This window comes from Salmo salar, chromosome 07 (assembly GCF_965601325.2).
Source record: "Salmo salar chromosome 07, fSalSal1, whole genome shotgun sequence".
NCBI classification, from domain to species: domain Eukaryota; kingdom Metazoa; phylum Chordata; class Actinopteri; order Salmoniformes; family Salmonidae; genus Salmo; species Salmo salar.
Genome location: NC_138297.1, coordinates 18528350 through 18552552, shown reverse-complemented (window position 1 = coordinate 18552552; position 24203 = coordinate 18528350). Strand labels below are relative to the sequence as shown.

At 42.5% G+C, this 24203-nt stretch overlaps 1 protein-coding gene across 1 annotated transcript in view; it reads right to left on the bottom strand.

Annotated features, from left to right (window-relative positions):
- Window positions 1-23666, bottom strand: part of LOC106608634 (protein AF-9) — a 56591-nt gene extending 32925 nt beyond the window's left edge. Inside the window, exons 1-2 of the mRNA XM_014206701.3 lie at window positions 23505-23666; window positions 22721-22901 (exon numbers count right to left, since the gene is read on the bottom strand). Coding sequence (XP_014062176.1) covers window positions 22721-22901; window positions 23505-23516 — 193 coding nt within the window. The 5' untranslated portion in view covers window positions 23517-23666. The remainder of the gene's footprint in view (window positions 1-22720; window positions 22902-23504) is intronic.
- Window positions 23667-24203: the final 537 nt, after the last annotated feature.

The window sequence follows — 24203 nt, the reverse complement described above, 5'->3', positions numbered from 1 at the left end:
CTTGGATATGTATTGTTTTTTTCCTTCTCTGTATATATGAATTACAAATCAATTATGTTTCTACTCTATTACATAGTTACATAGTTACAATGTGTAATCATTGATATCCCAGGAGCGATAAACACTGTTGAAGTGTATAATTGTAATACATACATGCAGACACAGCATCATTCAAATAATGGAGTTTGATATGACTGAAAAATAATGTCTCAGAGATTCATACCTGAACCGCACCTTTATTTGCCAAGGAAGAGTATATGATCAGTGAATATATTCAATGTACAGGCTACAATGTGGGAATCTCATGCATGGTAATAACTACAGTACATGTGTATATAGGACTTGCATCCTTGGCACAATAAAGTTATTATATTCTACTCTATCCATAGGCTTCATTAATGCCATTCAGACTTGAAGTTGATACAACTATGATAACTGAGGTTCATAGATTGGTATGAATATTTGTTTTAGGGTCCATACACAGACCGGCTACATACTGTAGCAAGCTACACATCCATAGGCATACAGTTATTTTTATCCTCCACTACACAATAAGCAAGTAAATAGTTAGCTAGCTATGTTACTTCAGCTGCATTGCAAGGCAAACTTACACAATTGTACATTCAATTTGCAGTAAATGCTTTAGCTAGCTAGATTCTTTACATCCACTGTTTCACAAGACAACAGCCTGGTTTGCTGGTTCTCTCAGGAGTCCCTAAAACATTAAAACACAAATTACAAATTCATTCTCCTAACACTAGCTAATGTTAGCAAGTCGGATAAATCGCTATTTAGCAAGTTTCGTGAATTCAATTTGACAAAAAAAAATATGTACAAACGTTTGTCTCTACATTAACTAACATATTGCTCTCAATTGTAAATGTTTTGCTTGACTCGTTATAACAACTTACATCTGGTTCCACCGTAATGCTTTGTCAGCCATCTTTGTTGAAGAACGCCAAAAAGGCAAGGGTGGCTCGTGTCAAAATTCGTCATTGGAACCACTCGATATGATTGGTCATATAAAAACCTTGGGACCCAAATGCATATTGAGTGCTCTAACTGTGGTGGTCTGGAGCAAAGAAGCTGTGATGATGGGTAACTCTAAGTCCAAGCTCGCAACTTTTAAAAGGAGGAACCATTGTTTGTTTGAACTGACACACACATACATATAACGATTTGGGGCTTGCCATTGTCAGTTCAGTCAAACAATAGTCTACTAAAGGCAGTAAAATGGCAGGGCACAGTATGACATGGACAACCAACAAGGATAAACAAAACAGGGGTTTTAAAAATGACTGCATTCTCCACCAGTGTATGCCAACCACTCAAAATGTGCCAAATCTCATAGAAAACCAGACAAAAATGTAAATATAAAAACATTGTCAGAATGGTCAAAACAGCACTCGTCCCCTAAAGAGTCTTGGCTGGAAGTAGCCTAGAAACAGAAAGCTACGGAGCCAAACTGCAGCGACAGACAGAATGCCAGTTGCTCACATTACACCAGCTCCGAATGACTCACCGCTGGGGTACGGGGGTCGACCTCACCGCTGGGGTATGGGGGTCGACCTCACCGCTGGGGTACGTGCTGCCCCAGAACCCAATAACACTAAGCAAATATTGTAAGTTATGATTAATTGCGCGGTCAGGTCAGATTCAATTACATGCGGCCAAAAGATTCCATTCACAGTAACCAACTGGCCTTATTTATGTAGAACCTGGGTTGACAAGATGAGCTACACCACCCAGAAACAGTGTAGGATAGTCTTGAGCAGTTCTCTTCTTTTAGCCTCCAGCTCCTTTTCCTGTGTGGGTGTGAAACAAGTAAAGAAGCAGGTGTGTGGACCTGTGAGACCGTCTGGAGGGTGGTTCCTCGGAGGGTTAGCTAGCGTCAAACACCTGGTCTACCTCCCACAGTGTCTCCCTCCTCATTGCCCAGGCAGGATCTCCCCAATCATTTAACACAGCAAAGCTCAACAATCCATCCACCAGTCTTGAAATCCCCTATAGCCATTGGAAGCTGTAATTTACATTTTATGGATCAATCAACCAACGAACAGCCTGCTTATTGTATTGCAGCAGTTGGGGTTTCTAACATGTCGAATCAAACCACACTCTGTAGGCTTTGTTAAATCACCACAACCCCAATGTTTTGAAACTATTTCATCAACTCATTTATCACCCACTAAAAAAAGTATTACACGCCAACACACAACGACGACGAACCGCTAAAAGCAGCAGGTGGCCGTCCTATCGCTTGACGTACTTGGCCTTCCGTTATGGTGTACTTGCTCGCGAAGCCTAAATCAGTAGGCTTATCAGTATTTCAATGCAGGATCCCTGTTGCATGGTAAGTCTCATGTTGCAACTAAACTGGACAGCAACCTGTGCAATGCAGATCACCATTAGAAGCAGTGTGCTCCTAAAACATACTAGAAACAAGTGACCCTAGAAGGAACTCATCAATTTCATGAGAAAGCAAATGCATTGATCTACCAAGCCAATACATTGGCTATCTTACCCTCTCTGTGTGCGTCACATCAGACAGGAAAGGGTGGGGGAGTTGGCTTTGTGGTACCATCTTGGCTACGTTTCCCTAGTCAAAGTTGAAAAGGTCACTCACTGTACATGCAAAGGAGCGACTGGAAGAGCGAGGTGCACAATACACTCATTGACCTGTAACAGGAACTTTGCCAACGATTACAACAAAGTTTTGGAAGGGAGAGCCTTTTTATTGAGCAAGCCCGAGGCACTCACTTTTTCCCCCCGCAGATCAAGCCGAGATGCCAATCATAGAACAATGCATTTGTCCTTTCCCCAGCGACTGAGTTGTAATGAGCCAAAGTTGGATGACACAGAACTGAACTGTAAAAGAAAAAGGTTGGAAAAATAAAATCGTCAAGAAAACGTCTTGCATCTACTTCACCAACAGCGCTTTCCGCCCATGAAATCTTTGATTTCCCTCTAAACCCCTGCCCTCCCCTATTTGCGCCCCTTCACCTTGAATGGGGAGCGTTAACTTAACGTGGTGCCGTTACTGTATTGTACTTGGGATTAGAACCATCATCCATCTGAGTTCTAACAGATGCACTTAAGATACCTAGAATACAGTTTATCCACTTAAACTACGCAAGACTTTACCCTAAGGCACTTTCAAGAGAAAATACATATATTTTTTTTAATCTGTCAAGTCGATCGGTCAAAGTGGCTGAATAAAACACTGTCAAAGAAGACATGCTGTCAAACTCCATATGGTACATAATATGGTAAAGGAGAGCTTCTAGCTCAGACAGGGCCTCCGTCTGCCTAAGGAACAATAGAAAAGAGAGTAGCCTCCATTGATGCAACAGGTACATGCGGGTACAATTCAATTTCAAGCTTTATTCAACAATGATAAAGCTAACAGTTTAAAAACACAAGTCCTTTAAAGCTAGTCTTCAGTATGACCCTTTCAATTCGACAACATTTGGTCCGTGACTCAGCTGAAACACTGCATTATCCATGACTCAGCAGCCTCGCCTTTAAACAAACACAATAGGTGCACGAACTGTGTGTGGCATCGTTTAATTAGAACATCTAGATTCTAGTGTCTGAAAAAGGCCATCAAGCCACAGTGAACGATGTCCATTTTTTTAATCGAAAGACCCAGCTGCGAGGTCTTGAATGACAGACCATGCTGTACTTAGTTGGATCGCCATTGGCAGCAGCTACTCTTCCTGGGGTCCAAACAAGATTTAAACAATTACATCACTACACATTTACAATACAAAGTGTATAATACCACAATATTACATTGCATTGTATGTATGCAGAAAGGTCTTCCCAACTGGAAGAATGGATTTGTTTTAGATGCCTCCAAGTTAACTTTAAGGTTGTCATTCCTATGGGTCTTTTTGAATTTGCTACAAGAAACAATACTTACAACAAGTGTTGACAAAAGCTTTGTTTCATGTGGCTACAACTTATGCTCTGCTCAAAGGTTTCCAAATGGTCATATGCCAAATGGTGAACTCCCACCAGAGACAAATGAAGTTGTGAAAAGGAACACTGCTTATCTCCTGAAAACAAACTTCAGCGGCGGAACAGCGAGTCTGCTTGCATCGAGACGTGAAAAGGAACACTGCTTATCTCCTGAAAACAAACTTCAGCGGCGGAACAGCGAGTCTGCTTGCGTCGAGACGATTTAGTGGTGGTGAGTTGCTCAACCTATGGAGAGTAATGATCAGACGCTCCGCAGGGGTGAGACCTCAATCCGCTAATGAACATCCTCCCTCCAACACCGGGGTCATGGTGCCCCACACAGGGTCCAGTGGGGCCCCCCGAGGAGAGGTCACCTGCTCCTCTTTGGACTAATCGAGTTAGCAAGGGACTCAATACACAGGGGGCCATACGCTAAGCGCTTAGGATCAGCACACACTGCAAAAAAGGTGTCATCCAGGATATCCCCTCATCAAGCAAGGGCCACGGGGCCAAACATCAGACGGTGGAAGGTTATGGCCTTAAAGGAGTTGACTGAAGAGTGCAGACAGAACTGTACAATGCTCAAGTGCAGGGGGGGGGGGGGGGGGGGTGGTCAGGCCTTCAAATCTGTTCATTCATTTTCATTTGGCCGAGCTGCAGCCAACCTGAAATAACAAGCCATTTACAAAATCGGTTTGCCGATAATTGGTCCCAGGCATGGACTACTTAATTACCACAGCCCCAACGCTCTCCTCTCCAGCCTTCTTTCTTCTGCACTATTGACCTATATGACTGGCTGCACTGCAGACCGCTGTACAAGCCCACGAGCAGCCCAAGACTGATTACAGGAAAATCTAAGCATTTTCAATAGGACTTCTTGGCCACAACCTATTTGTCTGTCCAATCAAAAAAGGGGAGGAAAGTAGAATTTCACTACTGTGATCTGAAAAGAATAGGCATTAAACATTCATCTAGGACTATATCATCATCATCATCATCTATGCTTGGATCAAACACCAGTGTAATTCCTCAAGCAGGCGGCTACACAAATATCTGAGTCATCAGCATGCCAACCCTTGTCAAGTTTACCTTCTAGTTTAAGCCAGTACTGTTTAGTGTAGTTTTGTCCACTATTTCAACCACTTGATTGACTACTACTTGTAGTTTTGACCCCTACTACTAAGTGAATTTGGGATTCTAGTTTGTAATGAAAAGCGCTGTATAAAAATACTACCACCACCAATCCTGACCTGGCAACTCATGCGCTAATCAAAGCAATTTCAGCCAGTCATCCCCGTTTCCTTCCTGCCTCCTGTCGGTGCCCAACTCTTTGTAAAGGCAATTTGCTCCCGTTTGCCAATGTGGACGTTTGGATTAGTGGAGAGACGCTCAAATGGCACACTCCTCAGACAAACAAGAAATGAGGAGAGGAGGGAAAACAAGAAAGAGGGGGAGAACCAGGGATGAGAGCACTTCCTTCCACAAAGCACACCTCGCCATATGGGGGGTGGGGACTCTAACACAAAGGTGTAAATCTGCCTACCACATGGGAAGACACCAAAGACAGGGAGGGGGTTGTGTCCCTGAAGCTTCAGGGTGTCATGGCAGCAGCTCTCAGGGGGAGTACATGAACAATACAAACCTCGTAACCAAATCATAAACATCTGCCACTCAGATTCACTGGACGACTTCCTCAAGCATCAGAGTTGGTTGATTTGGACAAAAATCCATATCGCGCTAAAAATCGCCTGAATTGATACGATAATGATTAGTTTATCATCAATGTGCACAACCATTGTTTTTAAAATTAGCCTTTAAACTACTACTTTGACAGTTGTACCCATCAATTGTCCCATTAACAAAAACCCATTTAATTTAAAACGTCTAATTCCTGTAGTAGACCTATAGGCTACTCATCGTAATGAGCGAAATGCCTGCGATAAGTGATCAATGTCGATCATTTTCGGTTTACCGCCAGAGCTCTACAACATCACGAGTCACTATTCTACCTGATTATAGTAATGGCACTATCGGTGTGAGGAGAGCATTTTAGGGGCATGATGGTTAGATCTCATGAGAATAGGCTGGCCTACTCCATGACAACAGCATTAAAAAGTTCCCCCTCCTGCCTTTGTTTCCCCATGGTTCCTGCACCTATACCCCGAACCCCCGGTTCAGAAATAGACCACTGATCTTTAGCCTAGATCTTGAAGGTGCAACTTATACACCCCTCTCCTTACCTCTACTGATCCAAAACCCTGAATGTGAGCGTACTGAATGATGATTCAGCGGCCAGGCCAACGCTGATGTAGAGGGGTGAACAGTGAACACATATCCTCATCCACAGCTGCAAGCACTGGGCGAAAACGCTCTCCTAACACTAAGCTTAACAGTCCATGGCTGACCTCATCAAAGTAAGCCCCAAACAAGAGCATCTTTTTTTGTTTGTTTCAAGAATAGTTCTAACAATATTGGAAAGACTTGTTCATTAAAAACTATGATTATTATTTCTCAAAATCAATGAACTTCCATTCACAGCAAGACAATGCATTTAGTGTGCAACACCACGTCGTTGCGCCAACAAAGGCATGTTACTGGGCAAACAGATTGGGTTAGTCAGTCTGCATGGGACCTGGACTGAACTAGGTATAGCCCCACCAAGCCCCTCTTAGATTTGTGATCTCTCCCTGATGCCAGCAGCCATCCCAGGTAATTGACCATTAGGAGCGGAGATGGTAAGGAGACACATTCCTTTATCGCAAAACCCCCAACACCGACCCCATCCCCAATCAACAAACGACAGCAAGATATTTATTAGGAACAGGGCACTCACATCCCGTAATTGGCACCATACTAGGGTGATCAGTTGCTGGGTAGAATTCCATTATGGTTCTAATTAAAAGGCCATTAATGGTGGCCGCACTGACCAGTCTCACTTCCTTGCAAGGTGATTTAATTTCCTGTACAGTATTGTTTTCAGTGCACCTCACTGAGCTCCGCAGCTTGTAAAAGGTTTAAGAACACCAAATCCTCCCTCTGCCATATTTTACCCAGAGCGCCTTGCTGTCAGCGCACCAGCTGGCCATCAGTCAGCGAGGCCATTGGTGGTTGCTCCATCACTCTCCAAGTTCAATCTGCTCCCCCAGCCTTCAAAGCACTCTCAGACAAGGTTGTTTCTTTCTTCAACCTCTGGCCCTCTGTTTCACCGTCCCATTGACTTCCACGTGTCCGGTTTCTTCAAATGCAGTGGGTTTTATACAACCACAGACCTTGGTCCTGTATGGTCCCACTGGAATAGCCAAGGTAGGATGGGAGATTTCATAAATATCTTCCCCCCAAAAATATTCTCATAAAATCTGTGCTTTTGAATGTTACAATTTCCTCTAAAACAGCCATCCATTCTGCAGCTTCCTTTCTTCTACTAGCAACTTCTTTGAAGGCTAAATTGGCAGAGGTTAAAGGTATAGTTCACCCAAATTACAAAATGACACATCGGTTTCTTTACACTGACAGCAATCCATGCTTTGGTTTTATTTTTCTGGCACAGTTTCCAAATGCTAACATTTTAGCATTTGTCATTGGACCGACACTAGCATTTTTTGCGCACCATGTCCGAATCATCCGGAAGTATCTAAAATTGATTGTGAAGCTCAAAGTCACTTAGATGACTTGAACATGATAATAACAAGGAAACTAAAGCTAAGCATGGATTGCTGTTATACCCTGTCCATAGACTTCTTACAGGGTAAGGAAACCAATATATAATTCTGTAATTAGGGTGAACTATCCTTTAAAAACATATTACATGGAAGGACAACAAAGCTATGAGGAAACGCAGACAATCGCCATCGTGTGAAATGGAACAAAGCCAGTGTTGCATCACCTGTTTGTCATCGCTGCCTCCATTCAGGCCTGCTCTCTGGGCGACCCTGCCTTAGGATTACCCCCAAACTTCTCTGGACCAGGAAGTATTTCCCACTCACCTTCAACTCCCTGGCCTTTCCTCATTTGGATAAAAGTCAGTCCTCCACCCGCTCTCCTCCTCAGTGACCCAGAAACCGATAAGTGGTCGCGGAGATGACAATTGGTTAGTAGGCGAACGGAAGTGTCGCCCCCTCCTCGATAGTCACCCTTCATCGAGGATAGTCACGTGTATGCATCCTACCAGTCCTTCACCGAAGAGTTTTGAAATCTGCCACACCTCCTTTGAAATCAGCTTTTGTTTTGTCGTCGGAGAAAAGCATGCACACGTAAAAAAAATGATACGCTACTTATTGTTTTATCTATAAAATACCTTGCACAACTAACTTTGTTTTTATCACATTTATTTTGGGATCCACCCCTGTAAAAAGTAATTTGCCTGATGATGCGCAAGTGGCGAAGGAGAGTCCCATTTCATACAAGCTTATTTTCATCCCTCTCCTCGATTACCTTTGACTTTTTTCAGAGAAGACGAAGGAGTTGCGCTAATTGAGAAAAGGCCCCTGCGGTGCAGGTGGGGAAGATTAATTGGCCTACACTGCATACATATGGGGATTGATTAAAGCAAATTACAAGGTGGTCATGCTCACGATTAGGGCTGGGACTATACCAGTATCGCAAACTTTCACGGCAAAAAAATAAAACACGAAGCAGACCAAACTCTTTGTTCCTTTAAAAACCTCCTGAATGTAAAATAGTTTGCTATAGCTTGGAAAATAAATGTGACTCTGGATGACAACATAATGATGTTTGTTTACAACATTAAGGCTGTTTTAAAATAAGTTAAATCCGCTTCGTGTTTTGTTTCTTTGCCACGATACTAACGAGTATCGCGATACTGGTATTAATTATCCCAGCCCTACTCATGATAGACCTAGTCGAACAATGCATAAAATGAGAAATCTTCAATAGTCTTTTTATACATGCCTTTATAAAAAAAAGGCTACTCATTATTAAAGCTTCATAAATTAGGCACAAGTTGCTGTGTGAAAACACTTCCAACTGACAACTTGTACACTTCTCATATTTTACAAGTAAAAACAGTCTTTCCAACCATTGTGAATGGAAAAAAGGAGCATGACAAAAGATGACTTAAATTACGGTCTGCCAAAAAAATACCCAGACTAATCGTTTATTATTCCTCTTTTAAAAAGGCAGTGACCGGCCGGTCTTTGAAAAAGTGACCGATTGCAAAGAAATATGATAAACAAGAGGGAAAAACCCTTTTCTGGCCAAAAATTCAACTGTTAAACTAAAAGAAACATCTTATTTCTTTTTCCTCTGACATTATTATTGAGCCTGCGGTTTGTGGGATTTATGACAATTTGAGTGGAGTTGAGTTCCCAGCCATGTTTAGAGTTTGAGTTAAGCTTCTCACTGCTTGCCAAACTGACAACGGCCACTGAAGGATTCCCCGTTGTCGAAGCAGCAGGTCGGATTTCTGCCCTGTATCCTTGCTGTGCCCACCACATATCAAGTCCCTCACCCCTCTTGATTATTATACATTGCACGCCTTTGGAATCATCTTGTGAAAACCTAGTCTTTGATGGAAACCTGGAGGCCAAAATGGAACCGAAACCATTTTTCATATCAACGTTTCTCGTGAGGCCACTCGTTTAGACCCCACTCTCAATTTTCACAAACACTGAATCAGTTTAGTCCATCAAGACAGTACCCAAGAATAACAAATTGCCATAAGAGTATGGCAGGAGTGTATTAATCTCACACTAATTAAAATGTCTCCTTGTGCTCATATCCCAGTTCAGCCAAGCCATTTGGCTCATTATTGAACATGAGAAGCAATCACTAACAGCAGCAAGTCTTGACTAAAATGTTCCAGCTTTAGTTTCTGTAAAATTTTCAAATGTTAAAAAATGTATGGCAAGCATGAGCAGGGAGCAAGAGTGAAAGACCTGGCAACAGACAGCCCTTATAAAGCACCACCACCCTCGCTTTCATTGACAAAACCAGGGCAGAGTGAGCATTTACGGCTCAGTTCCTGTTTTTCAGGCGGCTGCCCCCCTCTCCATCCCCACCTCCTCCCCTTTCCCAATCCTTTCATGCCAGCAAGAACAGCAGCAGCGGCAGGCAGCCTGCAGTTTCACGGCCCGGGACCTTTGTGCTCCACCTATACAAGTAGGTATGATTTCTGCCGAGTCGTAAAACAATTACTGGCAAATTCTTGCAGCTCTTTGATTTCTGGCCAGAGGCTGAAGGGGGCGAAGAGGAGGAGGAAGGGCCATGGGGCGGCTGATGGTACCTCTGCTATACAGTGAAGGGCGGGGGGGCACAAGGAAGGAGCGGCAGAGGGGGCTTTGTCCAGTGCTGGGAACATCAAGGAATACTGGAGCTTTGTGACAGTGCAGATGCTGTGGTCATTAGGAAACAGTAGAATGAACTGAAGGACCCAACATAACACGAGCAGTTGCTAACCTCTAGCAGTCTTCAAATTCCCAGTACCGTTGACCAACTTCCGGTCTCTCCCCGATTAATAAAACACCTTTACTATGAAACAATCTTGGATTGTAAAATGTATACAACATCTTTAAAAAGTAAAGAGGGGTTCAATGCCAAAAAAGGTAAATTGCCTCAAATCCAAACAGTTGACACTCGAAACCCAAGAAGGACCGATGTCAATTGCCAAACTACAACTGACGGCACTGTATTCTCTGCGGTTTCTCAACTTCGCCAAAAGCCTGTCTCTCAAATCACAACTTCGTGCCCCCTTAAACTAAATGAACTAAAATCTGTGGAGCCAACATTCAGCTGGCTGGCAGGAGGGAAGAATGTATGCCTTTCTGGCATGACTGTGGTCTTGGGGGTGACGCTGAGGTAAGGATACAGGCAGAGAAGAGGGGGAAACCAAACAGGCTTCTGGCAGGGGAGGGTGTTGCTGACAGACCTCCCAAATCATGAGGGGGAGAGCAATGGTTTACATTCTGCACATCTCCAATAGGAAATAATCAGTCTGAGGCCAAGAATGTCATGTCAAGCCCCAGGGCTGGAGACCCAATTACCTCAGCTGAGATGTGTGTGTAGAAATTGTGTGTGTAGAAATTGTGTGCAGAGTGTGTGTGTGTGTGCGCTCAATGTTGGTGTGTGTACAGCGCATTCGGAAAGTATTCAGACCACTTCCCCACATTTTGTTACATCCATATTCTAAAATGGACTAAATTAAATGTTTTTCATCAATCTACACACAATACCCCATAATGACAAAGCAAAAAACCAACAAAAAAAACAGACATAGCTTATTTACAAAAGTACTCAGACTCTTTGCTATAAGATTTAAAATTGAGCTCCTGTGCATCCTGTTTACATTGATCATCCTTGAGATGTTTCCACAACTTGGAGTCCACCTGTGTTAAATTCCTCTGTGGCGATGGGAGAACCTTCCAGAAGGTCAACAGCACTCCACCAATCAGGCCTTTATGGTAGAGTGGCCAGACGGAAGCCACTCCTCAGTAAAAGGCATATGACAGCCCGCTTGGAGTTTGCCAAAAGGCACCTAAAGGCCTCTCAGACCATGAGATTCTCTGGTCTGATGAAACCAAGAAAGCGTCACGTCTGGAGGAAACCTGGCACCATCCCTACAATGAAGCATGGTGGTGGAAGCATCATGCTGTGGGGATGTTGTTCAGCAGCAGGAACTGGGAGACTAGTCAGTATCGAGGCAAAGTACTGAGAGATCGTTGATGAAAACCTGCTCCAGAGTGCTCAGGACCTCAGACTGGGGTGAAGGTTCACCTTCAAAAAGAACAAAGACCCTAAGCACACAACCAAGACAACGCAGGAGTGTCTTTGGGACAAGTCTCTGAATGTCCTTGAGTGGCCCAGCCAGAGCCCAGACTTGAACCCAATCGAACATCTCTGGAGAAACCTGAAAATAGCTGTGCAGCGACGCTCCCTATCCAACCTGACAGAGCTTGAGGGGATCTGCAGAGAAGAATGTGAGAAACTCCCCAAATATAGGTGTGCCAAGCTTGTAGAGTCATACCCAAGAAGACTCGAAGCTGTAATCGCTGCCAAAGGTGCTTCGACATAGTACTGAGTAAAGGGTCTGAATACTTATGTAAATAATAAAAAAAAATACTGATATTATATGTCAAAATTTCTAAAAACCTGTCTTTGCTTTGTCATTATGGGGTATTGTGTGTAGATGGATTAAATCGTTTTTTCCCTCATCAATTTTGGAATAAGGCTGTAACATAAAATGTGGAAAAAGTCAAGGGGTCTGAATACTTGGTGTGCGCGTGCATCCCGTACCTGTATGGGAAAGGGTAGCGTAAAAGACATCACACTTCTTGCTTAGTGATTAACACTTCCTCCTGATTCAGCTCATACCGGACCCGCAGATAACGAAATACATTTTTTTTTAAATCCCCATAAAAATCTGTCGTTTTAAGCTAGAAATCAGTTTTTTGCATGGCCTGCGTCTCATTCCACTGCATCCGCCGATGCCGGCTTTCCGCATCTGTGGGAAAAGATGGCAGAGCTACAGCGATGTTTGTCAGACCATGAGACATCTCGAAAATCGATCTTATCACGAAAACGTCTGTAGCGTCCAAACGGTTTGGCCTACAAACTATTATCAAACCTCGATGGAAAGGTGAATCTTACGAACACGTACACTACCGGTCAAAAGTTAAACCCTTGAGTAGGTGTTTTCTTTATTTTTACTATTTTCTACATTGTAGAATAATATTGAAGATATCAAAACTATGAAATAACATGTATGGAAACATGTAGTAACTAAAAAGTTTAAAATCAAAATATATTTTATATTTGAGATTCTTCAAATAGCCACCCTTTGCCATGATGACAGCTTTGCACACTCTTGGCATTCTCTCAACCAGCTTCACCTGGAATGCTTTTCCAACAGTCTTGAAGGAGTTTCCCAAATGATAGTCCCACTAAGCGCAAACCAGATGGGATGGTGTATCGCTGCTGAATGCTGTGGTAACCATGCTGGTTAAGTGTGTCTTGAATTCTAAATAAAATCACTGACAGTGTCACCAGTAAAGCACTCCCACACCACCTCCATTGCTTCACGGTGGGAAATACACATGCGGAGATCATCTGTTCACCCACACCGCGTCTCACAAAGACACAGGACCAAAAATCTCCAATTTGGACTCCAAAGCAAAGGATACATTTCCACCGGTCTAATGTCCATTGCTCGTGTTTCTTGGCCTAAGCAAGTCACTTCTTATTGGTGTCCTTTAGTGGTTTCTTAGCAGCAATTCGACCATGAAGGCCTGATTCACACAGTCTCTTCTGAACAGTTGATGTTGAGATGTGTCTGTTACTCTGAAGCATTTATTTGGGCTGCAATTTGTGAGGCTGGTAACTCTAATGAACTTATCCTCTGCAGCAGAGGTAACTCTGGGTCTTCCATGCCTGTGGTGGTCCTCATGAGAGACAGTTTCATCATAGCGCTTGATGTTTTTTGCGACTGCACTTGAAGAAACTTTCAAAGTACTTGACATTTCCCGTATTGATTAAGATATTTAGGTCAAAGTAATGATGGATTGTCATTTCTCTTTGCTTATTTGAGCTGTTCTTGCCATAATATGGACTTTGTCTTATACCAAATAGGGCTGTCTTCTGTATACCACCCCTACCTTGTACAACACAACTGATTGCCTTAAAACACATTAAGGAAAGAAATTCCACAAATTAACTTAAGGCACACCTGTTAAATGAAATGCATTCCAGGTGACTACCTAATGAAGCTGGTTGAGAGAATGCCGTGCAAAGCTGTCATCAAGGCAAAGGGTGGCTATTTGAAGAACCACAAATATAAAATATATTTATTTGTTTAACACTTTTTGGTTACTACATGATTCCATGTATAATTTCATAGTGTTGATGTCTTCACTTTTATTCTACAAATGTAGAAAATAAAGAAAAACCCTTGAATGAGTTGGTGTTAAAACTTTTGACCGGTAGTATATGTCGGTGGTTTTGCTCTACGACCCCCACAAGTTACGCGACTCATCTGAAGTCGGTACCGCCAATCTGCCAACTTCGGTACGTAGCGTCCGACCACTTATATGTCTCATTTCAGGAAACTAGGTGTTTGTTGCGCATCACTTCTTCACAGGAGAGCCATTTAAATTTAAAAACTTGTTTTGTCAAAATGCGTTTTTTAGCAGAAATGCTGTCTGGAACATGTGAACTTTCACATTCCTTAATAACAAACTTGTATGCCATATGCAAATACGAATATATTTTTAAATTACGAGCCTAGTTGGTTTAGCCACAGATAAAGACAGGAACCTTCCCGCTAGCCATGATTGACTGAGATAATAGCTGGGTATGCCGAGAGAAGTTCGGATTGGTCTGCCATGTAGCACGCTTCTGTCTGTAACATGAGCTGGTCAGTATGTGTAGGTAATCCTTTCTAACGCGGCTTTTTTGAAAGATATCTCGTAGTAGAACTGGAAAAGTGTTGCTCCCCACTTTATGGGAGGACCAAGTTTTAAAATCAGTGGAATGCCCTGTGGAATTAGAGTATGATAGCTAAGGAGAAAATTCTGGCGTTTGTCTGCATATTTGCAATCAGAGTCGAAAAGAGAACACGCAAAAGGCTGTGGTATAAAACACCCGCCTCCGGATTACATCTTCAAACTAAGAGCAACCATGGCATCTGTGAGAGGGAGAAGCATCCTTGCACATATATGGGTAAGATAGTCTAGTCTAGCTAGCTACATTTGCAGATATTACACGTTTCCAATTTTGTCAGAAAGTTGTTTTCATTTCAAGTTAAAGCATACTGTTAGCTACCTAGCTAACGTTAGCTGGCTGGCTCGCTAGCTAATGTTACGTGTATGATCTGCATAGTAATATTATTCGTATCTCATAGTTATTCGCATTGCTAGTTATAGCCTAATGTTAGCTAGCTAACATTGAACCTGGTTGGTTAGTCTAAAAAATAAAAAGACTCCACTATGCAAGTAACGATTTCAATAGAACGTTCATGAATGTCACTGCGACGACTGTAGATAGACATAGCTGGTACATTTGCTCTGGCCATCTACTCCGATTTCAGAGCACTCTCGTCTGAGTGTACCAGAGTGCAGAATAACTGACAAATTCAGAAACGCGCAACACCCATTGAATATGGCCAGTGTCAGTAAACGTTGGCAAAAAGCATCATTAAAATGTTGCCAGCAGCAGTTGCAATCACCAACGCTCTGGATAACATAGAACAGCCTATCCAGCACTGCTAGGGCGAGTAAAATGGTCAGAGTGAACTGTTCTCTCATGTGTGTCTGGAAGTAGCTAGCCAATGTTAGCTTGGGTGCTTGACTCCTGTTGTGAGGTCAGAACACTCCGGATCAACCCTACTCCTCGGCCAGAGAGTCCAGTGTGCGCTATGAACACTCAGAGCAAAGCGCTCCGAATTTACAAGCAGACAATCTGACAACACTGAGTTTACGAACTCGCAGAGCACACTCTGGCCCAGATTGAATTTATAAAAACAGACCTGTAGTATAAACAGGCTTTTAGTCTTGAAATCTTTGGTTGTTTAGTACATGGCCTCACATGTGAATCCTTAAAGAGATGGGTGGGGCTAAAGCTTAAGAGGGTGTGAATGACGCTGAATGGGTGTAGACAAAGAAGAGCTCTCCAGTAGGTGTACCAAGGGCCATTTCTCAAAAGTGAGGTTATCAACTTTCAAAGCAGAATTACTTTTCTATTATTCCTCAACTATAGTGTATGATATACAATTTTCTAGCTTTCATCCAATGTGATTATTATTATTTTTTTTAAATGTTGCTACATAAGACCGAATCGAGCCTGTCGGTCACATATGACCCCTCTATGGAAAGGGAAGTCTCTCACGAACACATACATGGATGCCCACAAGCCCCGCCTGAAGGTAACCCGGTACGAGTAAAAAGTATATGGAAGTAGTTTAGCGCCTAAAAAAAAAAGGTCTTTAAATCAGTGTCAAAAATAAATTGTTTACTGAACTCATCTCTCTCAGATATAGGACAGACTCTTCAAAACAAACTTCCTTTAGATTTTTTTTTACCATCTGCTTATCCATGTATGAATCGGTTATTCAATGTGTTTCTATGGGCTAATAGCAGTAAGGCCAAATTCAATGTTTCATCAAATAATTATATATATTTGATACCTTAAGGTGTCAAAAATCTAATCTAAATTATCCTTGGTATGACCATCTTAAAACAATTGCATATGTTAGCTTAGAAGACCCCTCAACACCCGGCTTAGACTCTAGAGGGTTAAGATCCATTAACACTTTTGAAAGTCATTTGTCTCGTAATACCCCTTCAGAAAGTCATTACCACTAGTAAAAGACCGGCATAGTCACGCACACATTCACCTGACAAACTTGAACATTCAAATTTGACTACAAATTTAACCATACATGTAGGCTACCACAATCTCCAAAGCCAGACTCCCCTAAACGAATCAGAATGTTCTACGATGCAGACAAAGACAATATGGCCATCAATATCAAAGCCAGACAAGATCACATTCGGGAACCCACAGCAAAGGAACGCAACATCTAAGACATGTTTTAGCCTGAGGAGATCATGTATGGGTTACTCCAGTGATTTGACTTATGTGGTATGTGCACACACACACACACACACACACACACAAGCCACAAAAGAATGATGGGGAAACGCAAAGAGAGGATGTGGAAAGTTAAGGCTTCATGCTACAACTTCAGGGGCTCAGGAGAGGCCCAAGGGTCCAACATACTGACCCAATCATTAAGCTAAGCCATCACTATGGAGGGAATAGGGCAGGTGTGTGTGCGCTTAGTTTATTTAATCTGGTTATCGGAGAGCTTCTTTTACAGAATAATAACAAAGAGCCTGAAAAGAGCCCTTCACTGTCAGTCTGTTTCCACAGAAAGATCTATTAACGCTTCGGTCAACTCCCCCATTCCGCCCCCATAATGCTGAATGGCCCTTTATCTACTTCCCCCGAGTCAGATGAACTCATGGATACCATTTTTATTTCTCAGCGTGCAGTTTGAAGCGAGTTGCTAACTAGCTCTAGCGCAATTGCTAACTGGCATGAGCATAATGTCTGGAAGTCTATGGGTATCTGCTTTCAGATAGCATTCTGACTGGAAGTCTATGGTAACACTAGTTAGCATTGGCTTGTGAAACCACCTCTAACTTCCTGCATACTTGACAGAGACAATGAATGGTATCCAAAAGTTCATCTGATTCTGAGGAAGGGCCTCATTGGCAAAATCCCAAAGTATCCCTTTTAAGTGACACTATTCATTAAATATTACCTGCACATCTTATGAGGCATCTCAAAACACAATAAAATTGCATTGACCCATTATTGCACCAATTCAAATTTCCCCCTACCTATATATACACACATAGCTACCTCATACCCCTGCATATTGACTCGGTACTGGTACACTCTGTATATAGCCATGTTATTTTACCTTGTTATTATTTTTCGTTGTGTGTTTTTTCTCATCTTTAACTCTGAATTGTTGGAAAAGGACCGGTAAATAAATCAGGTCACTGATAGTCAAAACCTGTTTTTCACAAAGCATATGACAAAATTGATTTGATTAAATGGCACCAAATAGAGTGCTAGTGCCAAATAGAGTGCCACTGGAGCTCAATACAAAAATAGCCCATTCTTGGTTCCAGTCCAGACCCAACTTCCAGGTTGGTGAGCTCCACCGACACGACAGCGATGCCATTCGCAGCGGCCGTCGCCACGGCAACACCTGAACGCCAGGACCCAACTGCCGGCGATAATGAAGCGGCACTGTGACTTTACAGACCGTTGCATCATTAATTTTAATGTGTTGAGAAGAAGCAGCTTCCCCTCCCGGACTGAAACTGAAAATCAGTGCACCTGTGGGGGAACGTGAGCGGAGCGCTACAGCAAAGTCTCCAGTTCGCTTCCTAAGCACCACATCATGGCCAGGGGAGTGAAAGTGATGTGAGCTAGAACCGTCCAAACAAGTAGAAAATTAAAGGCTGGTTAAGCAAAAAAAAAATAGGAATAGAGGATAAGATTTAAGATTCGGAACAACGCTCCGAGAGCCCGTTTTGACCAATACCTTGTTGACGTCTCTGCCGGTGTGAACCATCAGTTCACTGGCATCTTTCCACAGGGAAATATATTTAGAGAGTGACACAAATGTGACCCGCTCAGCTCCCTAAAATCAATAAATCAAACTTCCCATAGAGCCAACAGTCATGATATATTACTATCAGGCCTTAAAACTGTCACTGAGGTTTTGAATTACGATTATGACTGAGGAGTAATGGGAAAAGGCCAGCTTTTCCCCACTGGCTTTGAAGCAGGTGAGAGCACCCTTACAGAAAACACTGCATATGAGTAAGTGCTCATTTCAGAACCTGAAATGGCAGGCAAAATGGCCAGTGAAAGAAATGAATCCCTCGTCATTCTGAATATCGGTGAATATGAATATCATGAATATGCCTACATGATGCACCGACTTATCATTCTTTATGCAAAAATAGACTACTTTACCATGATACAAATACATTTTGTTCAGAGAAGTATACAATGACAGAATCAAGTCATGTATGCTTGACAGGTGAAGCCCAATGTAAAAATGGCCGACCAAACCGTGTTCCAGTCCATTTATTTTGGGATGGGGTCGGTCTTACACTCCTTCCCACAGCACTAAATATCAGGTTTCCAAGGCTACACAGCATGGCAGCCAATCATAGCCATTTTCTTCAGGTCCGTTTAAATGTCTTGCTGGCCATAAAACTCCAAATTGGAAGCTTTAACCGAGAGAGCAGCACAGTGGAGAATAGGGACAGTAACTGACCACTCCTGTTGTGACAAATGTTAGCCATTTTAGTTTTCACATATAGCCTGCCTTACTCTACATTTACGCCACATTTTTCACATTTAGGATGGCTAAAAAGTATAACCATCCACAATACATTTTTCAAAGCAAGGTGAGTGAAAAGATTCCCTTTCAAGTGAGGAGAAGGCACCGGTGTAATCCATAACAGCTGCAAGACGGACTATATTAAAACAGTATAGCCAGCGTTTAGCCGCCTCACAAGAAAAGAGAGAAGTGAGAAAGAAAGAAAGAAAGAAAGAAAGAGGGAAGAAAGAGGAAGAGTGACCTAATGCAGAGCTGCACATTCTTGACCTAATGCCGAGCTGCACCTCCTTGGAAGGAGTGTCTGTGCGTCTCTGCAGGAGTAGGGGCAGGCAGCTGCACCCTTATGAGACCACTCTGCGAGACTGTTAGTATTAAAACTGTCAAACACATGCTTGTCTATGCTACAAGGTTTCCCCTCAATTCCTTTGGCTTCGCCCGTCAGGGGCCCAATGTTGATCAAAGGTACCGGAGGGGTAGGGGTGGGGGGCTTCAGCCGGGCTGAAGACGGCTTGTGGACGTCTCATGTACCCAACAGAACAGAGAGGGTGCCGATGCCACACTGCTCCTGAAGAGTCGTCAAGCTCGATTCATTCAATTCTACATAAGCTAAATGTATCCTGACATAACATAAGAGTATCTTTCTACTGTTGTCAAATGTAGGTGTACTATCAAAACACAGGTAAACTCCCCTAACAGGTCGAGATACCACCAAGTTTCAGAACAAGACCTGTGAGACAGTAGTTTGCTAACCATGATACAGCATGAACTTGCCAAGGCAGGTTTCAGCCTAAAAGGAGAGTGCCAATTGGTCAAATTCAGCGATAAGCTGCAAATACATCATCCTTGTTAACAAGATCCAAATGCGCTTTCATTTTCACTCGAGTTTAAGCAAGGCTGGAAGAATTTAAAACCATGGCCTAGCCTGAAAACCCTGAGCTTGCCTTAAAAAAGTAACGAATGTCACTGTAGGCAACACCACGTTTTGATAAGTGAGACAGCACTTGTGCCGACAAGAGGGTAACAATGAACCACTATACCCAATGATGGAAACACTGCTCATTTCCCCAAAAAATGCCTCAAAAGAAATAAGTCACTCATTACCCACGCACCCAAATGTATTGCGTCTACGTTTTATACAAAACCCTTCCTAAGAAATAAGGAAGTACTTAGACTGGCAATTTGTCACCATGTGAAAACACACAGAAGTACCAGAATACCATTCACCTCCTTGAGACTGGGCTAGGATCTCATGGCATGTGTCATCAAGTGATTTACACGAGGTTAAGCATCTTTCTGATGGGTTTTTGGGACATTTTCTCCAGGCCCAGCACAATATTTATCAAGAAGGGGTGAGAGGGGGGGGGGGGGGGGGGGGGGTACTCTCACTGGGCTCACCTCGTCATCAAAGGGCCTTCTTCGGAACATGCATCTCACGCAGCGCTGTTTCCATATCAGGTACGCGTTTAGCTTGAAGTTCACACACACCGGTAGAAATAAAACACATCATCTGTTCTCATGAGCTTTGGACTTTGAACTGCATCTATTCCTATGTCATAAATCAGAGTACTGGATGATAATAAGTACTTTCGCTAACCACCAACTCTCCTCTCCGGTCAGGTGTTCAGACTAGGGAAGAGATCGGTTACATACGCCTCAAGAATTCACTGCATGCATTGAAGCAGCACTTTGGAGCGTCAAATACAAGCAACACTTCGTATACTAGCCCTTGCCTTGACCCCCTCTCCTCTATTTACACACTATAGATTTATGCCCGTTGAAATGGGAAAAATACGGTTTCTTTTCAACACGCATGTAAATGGCCAGACATTCCAGTTTATTGACAGAACACTGATTTGCTAAATGACTTAGCAGGAAACTGATGGTTAAGGTGGATTCGTAACCAAATACATCGTACATTTCTATTTCACTTGCCACCATGTTCAAATGAAGCTCTGTAGCTCAGCTATTACAGATGAAACAGTACATGACATTGGTGTTATGACAAAATAACTAAACATTTACCAGCAACTGTTTATTTTTGTATTCAAAAGTCCAGTAGCAAGACAGCTTACAATTACATAGTTATTTTCAGTATTCTCGCGGTGAAAGAAACAAAGCTTCTCTCTTTTAACTGATTTCAAACTCGTTCCTTGGCACTAGTCTAGCAGGCTGTTCTGTCTCTTTGCACCACAAAGAGCAGACTAAAGAGCAGACTCAAAAGCAGCCTTTGGTGGGTTGTATGTGTGGAGGGGGGAGATGGGGGGGGGGGGGGGGTTGGCAGAGAGGGGTTTGTACAGTCAACCATGTACGACAGACTGTAGCCTACCTGCACCAGTGAACAGAGACCGAGCATATGCAGCACCAGCAAAACAACCTTATGGTGGTGGCTGGCTGGTTCTACGGTTGTCTTGTGTTCAAATCTACCAGCCTTTTAATGAATATTGTAATAGGCTATGAAATTCATCCGGTCAAAACTGTGACAATTCGTGTGACATTTTTGAATTTTAGAAATAGGAGTGAAAATCAGATCACTATGCTTCTATAGGGTATTGGTAACATCATGACAGCACACAGGGGCCAGCTGTCAATGGAACGCGTGGGACACTTACTGGTGATACTGGTAAACATCACAATGACACCATGTTGTGAACTGTAAAACTCCCTGGATAACGTAACAGGTATGTGATGTGTAGCCTATGAGAGGGCTGCCTATGCAACAACATCACTCTGTGATACTAGAAGACACTGGCAGGTTGTGTTTAACAGCCTACAAAAACAGACAATCAAGTCACTAATATTTATACTATATAGGGGTGAAAGCATAAAAGATTAAGAGTTATAACAAAAGAATAGCCTACTCAAAATACTTTATTTATTTAGTAAAAGATAGTGGTTCTCCTGCACCTCTGTAGGCTATGAACCCATTTTGTACATTGCATAATGCATATTTTTGTTGATGCAATGACTATTCTTCAGACTGTTGAGAGTAGTGGGGTTATCGTTTTAAAAGGAGAGTAAATAATGAAATGGTTTAACTACAGCATGATCTTACAACTGTTCCCAATAAACTGCAAATGTTCCCTGGTAATCTGAGTCGCATGTAATGAATATGACAGGGTCTCTCCAAGGCATCGACTTTGGCACATTTCTCTGCATTTGTCACACCAAACAACACTAAAAACACACCAGCAGGAAAGGAGGTAAAAATACCAAACCAACAAATACTATAATTGATCCCTTCCAGCCATGCCAGAAGCTTAAACAACCACTATGCTCTGCACTGTTTGAACAAGCCCTCTTATGTTTACCATCACCAAATGCTGGGTAGTGGTCACATTTAGCCTTTCTAGTTATCAATGCCACACCTAGCAACGTTGTTACCGTTTGTAGTTTACTCTCACCTTCATTTGGGTTGCCCAATCTCTTATAAAACTTGTGGGGTGGAATTAGTAACCTATTCTACTAAAACTGGTTTACAAAAAAACCCAATAATGCTTTAATCTAAACCCTCGGGTTATGCTTTAATTGTAGAGATACACATAAGGGGAACTCTATCCTATGACGATCAAAGATGTTTACAGTATAAATGATCCAATAGCGCATCTAATTAATTCTGCATGCGCTACAGGTGGGCATGTTCAAATGAATTAAGCACGGTTTTTTTTTGGGGGGGGGGGGGGTCCATTTACAAACTTTGCAAAGTGAAGGCTATAACAAAAACAAGTATTTTCAATGAACCGCCAAGGATGGTCGCGCACACAAATCAATAGGCTTAATTTGTCCGGAGTGGTGGGCTACTGCTATAAGCTTTGCTTTACAAATCAAGCAGTCTATTATTTTATGTCAGTAAAACTCAAAAGGCAGGGTAAATTATATGCCTACCTCGTTTTGGTCTTGGGAAGCTTTCGTGCAGGTGAAAAACGACTTTTTCCACAAAGTGCTGAATGTTACTGTGCTCTGGTCCTCGGACAAACACCATCCAGTCGTGCGTAAAGCCTTCCACGGTGGGTTTCTTTCTGACCTGGGCACGATGTCCGAGTTCTAGTTTCACCTGAACAGCACCCTAGAACATCCAAAGTCATATCACATATTGTTGCCAATCGGAGGCTGGCATCATTGCATGCTGTACAGCCTACCTACATCTATCTATCCACGAGTAAAACCATACATTGTCTCAATAGATGCGTGGAATAAATTAAATAAAACAAATCACACGTTAACATGTTCCGATTTGATAGGTCTACTCATAATCACTTGCACTCTATCCTGCTTTGCATTTCAGCAAAGAAAGCAAGGTGTCTATAGCCTTCCCTACACTATAAAAACATTCATGTATTTATGTTCATGAAGTAGCCTAGGCTACAAACGGCAAAATAATTTTGAACGCCGAAAAACTATTACAAGGAGACTGTAATTTGCCAGTGTAGACTTTTTTCATGATTTTACTATCCAAGCATCACTTTCGCAAACATACTTTATACATGAGATATGCAACATTCTAGACGCGCTTCGCTGCTCAACTAACGTTAGTTCTACTGTACTTGAATATCAATATGTCTGGAAATCTTCGGCTCAGACGCGCCGGGCTATACCGCCTTGTTCGAGCAGAGAAAACAATACGTTGGAACACACCCTGCCTAAGCATGGTCGCGAGCAGTGTACTCACCGACGTGGCCATTCTTGAGGCCGCGTGCAACCGCTATTTCATCGACAATTTGTTCTAAATGAGAAGATATAGGAGTGCAAATGGCTGATGGCGGACATGGTCTCTCCTAATTGAACTCAACCCCCGAGTTTCAGACTGAGGAGCAAAGTAAGACGCATGCGCTGTTTTGTGCACTGACAAGAGACAGACAGAGCAGGGGGAAGAGAACCAATGAGACAACGCACACGCGCAGAGAACCAATGCATGGTAAAACCACCTCACAACTTCCCCACATAGGCAAGGGATTATTACCCCATGCCTTCAAACCATTGATGACTAGTACTGATACTGCAACATTATCCAATGTATCCAACATGATAAACAGTCTGCTATTAGATGGTTTTTTTCAAGTATCAATTAGCCGACAACTGGATGTCAATATATTCAAACATTTCCCCAAATAGTAATTGAATCAACATAATCATTCATACACCATTCTTATCAAATCAAAAAACATATTATTGAGCCCCAAAATAGATAACAATTCATGTTTTATTTGACCATCCCCTCCTATAATGCCCATTCCATCATCACCGCCCATAATGTGACAACCAAGTAAATAAACACCTTGATTTTGGACTATACTCCAAATAGCCCACAAATTATGATCCTGCCTACATACATACAGTATGATCTGAATGAGTTAAATACAATTTCTAA